This window comes from Loa loa (assembly GCF_000183805.2).
Source record: "Loa loa unplaced genomic scaffold supercont3.86, whole genome shotgun sequence".
Taxonomy (NCBI): Eukaryota; Metazoa; Nematoda; class Chromadorea; order Rhabditida; family Onchocercidae; genus Loa; species Loa loa.
Window position 1 is genome coordinate 112,998 of NW_018108266.1, and position 3,156 is coordinate 116,153.

Below are 3,156 nucleotides of genomic sequence, written 5' to 3' on the forward strand. Positions count from 1 at the left end.
GCTATACATCAGATAAAATATTTATGCAATTTTTATAAAGAAAACTGCTCTTATATGTAAATTTCTCTTGAACCTGTGAGAATACTGTCAATATGTAATGATTGTTCCTCTTCACACATCCCATATATAAACCCTAAGAAATTCTAACAGGATCCAATGTTAATTTCCCTACGTCATCACTCAACTCTACTCAACACGATCTTGCTTTATTTTCTTTCCATTTATGAATTGCTACTTCAATATTTCTCCCGTTGTTTTACTTTATTAATTTGGACTTCATTCTACTATAATCGGAATTACTTCTAACTTATTTTTATTGAATTTTGTTATTCGAACAACAATAAAGGATAACTGCTATACTCCTCGAACACATAATAAATCAGTATTCAGTAAGTCATTCTTTCAAAAACATAACCGCTTTATTACTAACAAGAACAGTAATCCTCATCTTCTTATTCTCTTCATTTTGTCACGACACAAGCTCATCAGTTGGGAACTTATCAACATTATGTAGGAAATTTTCCGTTTCAATCCATTGAGATGCGTCAAATATCTCCTTTTATTTTCTTGCTACTGCTATAAATCGAATAAACCAAACTTTCATTTCATACGAATTGTCGATTCGCCAAATTTCGAATGCAATATTGGCACCGAAACCAATTAATGGAGATTTGCCCAAAATAGAATATATATCGTTGAATGTGGACAATAGTGCAGCAATTGTCACGTCATGCTGAAAAGAGAACCTTCAATTACAGAACATTTTTAAATTCATTGTAAAGCACTCAATATTTGAAAGTACCTAATGATTTTCTCTAAAATGTTAAAAGAGAATTTCTTTCCCATAAAGCATAAATTTTCCTTTCTGTTTTGCAAGCTGAATCCTTGCCGAGAAAAAATCGTTTAAAAAAACTTCCCGCTGATAGTCCATAAAACCGTTCTTCACAAGCATCAACTGGTGTCCATTTAAAATAATTCACTTTGCATGCGATTCGGCTAACAATACCACGAAGAGAACTTCCACCTTTAAAAGCAAATTTTAGAATATCGAAACCTTCTGTAAACTTCAATAGTACATGAATGATTTTGTGTAAGAATGAGGAACAAAATAGAAATCAATTGGTACCAAAGACAATATAGGCCTGCAAGCATTACTTTATAATCAGAAATAACAATAATCTTCTATCTTATTAATGGAAGTCCTTTACAGAACCATAATGTAAATTTGCGAGACTATCCAAGCTTCAATTAGGAAAATTTAATTTCAAATTGAATTGCGTACCTCGAATTTTTCTCTGCAATTCATTACTATACGGTCCCATACCAAATTGTACTTCAATGCCACGCCAACTCAAAAATTTCAAATTTTCATATAGCTCTTTACTCTTCAACCAGTCCGGTAATACTAAATCATGTGTTTTCTGGAAAATTTTAGCTCTTTCCAGTTATAATAATTAAAAATTTGTGTTATAAGCCAAATAGATCTTCACAATAAGAAAACCAATACATTGATTGATCGTAGAGGTAAGTTTTAAGTTTGAGTGCAGAAGAAAATAAATGCCATAGTACATTAAAATGTTACATGTGTCTCATTGCCTTTAAATTTTAATAAAATCCATAATGTTGATTATCCATTACCCAATCATATATGAAGTACAAGCTAAAGTATTGATAAATCAATGAATCCAGACTAAGCGATGATGTAAATGATGATGATAGACCATGAAGTGTAAATTACAAAATTAATTTCATAGATTGAATAAAGTCATTCACAGATGAAGAACAGGAAAATTCGTTTACCAAACAATTGAGAGTATCGAATAAAGCATATGGTTCATTGTCATAGTTCAATTTTTGTTGCATTAATTCGTATACTTCCTAAAATTTGTCAACTTATGGCAGGAATGGTTTAAAATTCAAAAACCAAAAATTTATTTTCGATACGGTGGCAATATTTCAGACGATTGACGATAGTGTATCAATTTTAAAGAAATAAATAATCCAAATTTGAAATTTGTTTATGAACTCACGCTGAAGTTTTCCCGCAGAAAATAATCTTCCTTGTGATCTAGGACAAACTGATTTGCAACAGGACAATCAAAAAATGGATTACCAGCCTGGAATGATAGTAATAATATAGGAATGGTAGCGTAAAAAATTAATTTCCATAAAGAGTACCGTATCAACATTGGTCGCTGATTCTACATTAATTCTTGTATGAGGAAAGGACATTCCTTCTAGAACATATTTCGCAGTTTCGATGGTACGAGAGACATTCGTACTACGGATATAAATCTGTAAATAATGTTTTGATTGTTTGAAACTATCTCACTGAATGATTTGTTATTGATCATTGGGCAGCTCTCATCAGAAGTTTTCCGCAATCTCTGGGGAGCGCAATGTGTAAGGCGTAAACTGTTGACGGATTACCGGATTTTGAGAAAACCTCTGCAAATTCATGCCAGTCGTTCAATATTTCAGTACAATGCAGATCTTAAAACATGGACCGTACCTGTTTTGATGTGATGTTTCTTGAATGAATGTAACGACGCTGTAACAATAGGCCCAAATATTTAGCTTGTTCGGCACCTATCTGTATATAAGGAATTCAAATTTTAACTTTCTCACCATTTCGGGATAAATGTGAATCAGAAAAAATAATCTTAATCAAAATTGTTGTGGAAATTTTGACTGCCAAAGTTTACCTTTGTTAAATATCCGATACCTCGTGGAAAGGCTACCATATATTTTTCGGTGAAATTTGGAAAATAATGAACAGGTGCTCGATCACCATGTCGCCAGATCTGTAATCGATGAGTGAAAAACACCGATTTCAGGCTCTACAGCTCAATTTTTTTAGGTTATTGATGTAATTGACAATTATTTTAAATTTAATCAAAAATATTTAAACATTTTGGGAATTTTAAAAAACCTTAACAATATTGGGAAAACAATTCAGAAAGATGGAATAGTTTGGTAAGATTGTCGCGAATTTTTATTCGCGAGACTCCAACCATACAAATATATAATCAAATAAATTTCCCGTTGTAAATCATCTAACCAATTTACATTGTTTAAAATAATCTCCCAAATGTTTCTTTTGTTCCCTTTGTCTAACGCAAATTCACATCTTTAATTTAATGACAAAGAATGTCC

At 31.7% G+C, this 3,156-nt stretch overlaps 1 protein-coding gene across 1 annotated transcript in view; it reads right to left on the minus strand.

Moving 5' to 3' along the window:
• Positions 1 to 559: 559 nt before the first annotated feature.
• The window catches only part of LOAG_17516 (hypothetical protein), a gene marked incomplete at both ends in the record, with an annotated part of 3,664 nt that continues 1,067 nt past the window's right edge, over positions 560 to 3,156 (minus strand). The window contains 8 exons of the mRNA XM_020450177.1: positions 560 to 746; positions 937 to 1,057; positions 1,283 to 1,421; positions 1,801 to 1,878; positions 2,031 to 2,117; positions 2,179 to 2,295; positions 2,513 to 2,593; positions 2,706 to 2,804. Of these exons, the coding sequence (XP_020306183.1) occupies positions 560 to 746; positions 937 to 1,057; positions 1,283 to 1,421; positions 1,801 to 1,878; positions 2,031 to 2,117; positions 2,179 to 2,295; positions 2,513 to 2,593; positions 2,706 to 2,804 (909 nt within the window). The remainder of the gene's footprint in view (positions 747 to 936; positions 1,058 to 1,282; positions 1,422 to 1,800; positions 1,879 to 2,030; positions 2,118 to 2,178; positions 2,296 to 2,512; positions 2,594 to 2,705; positions 2,805 to 3,156) is intronic.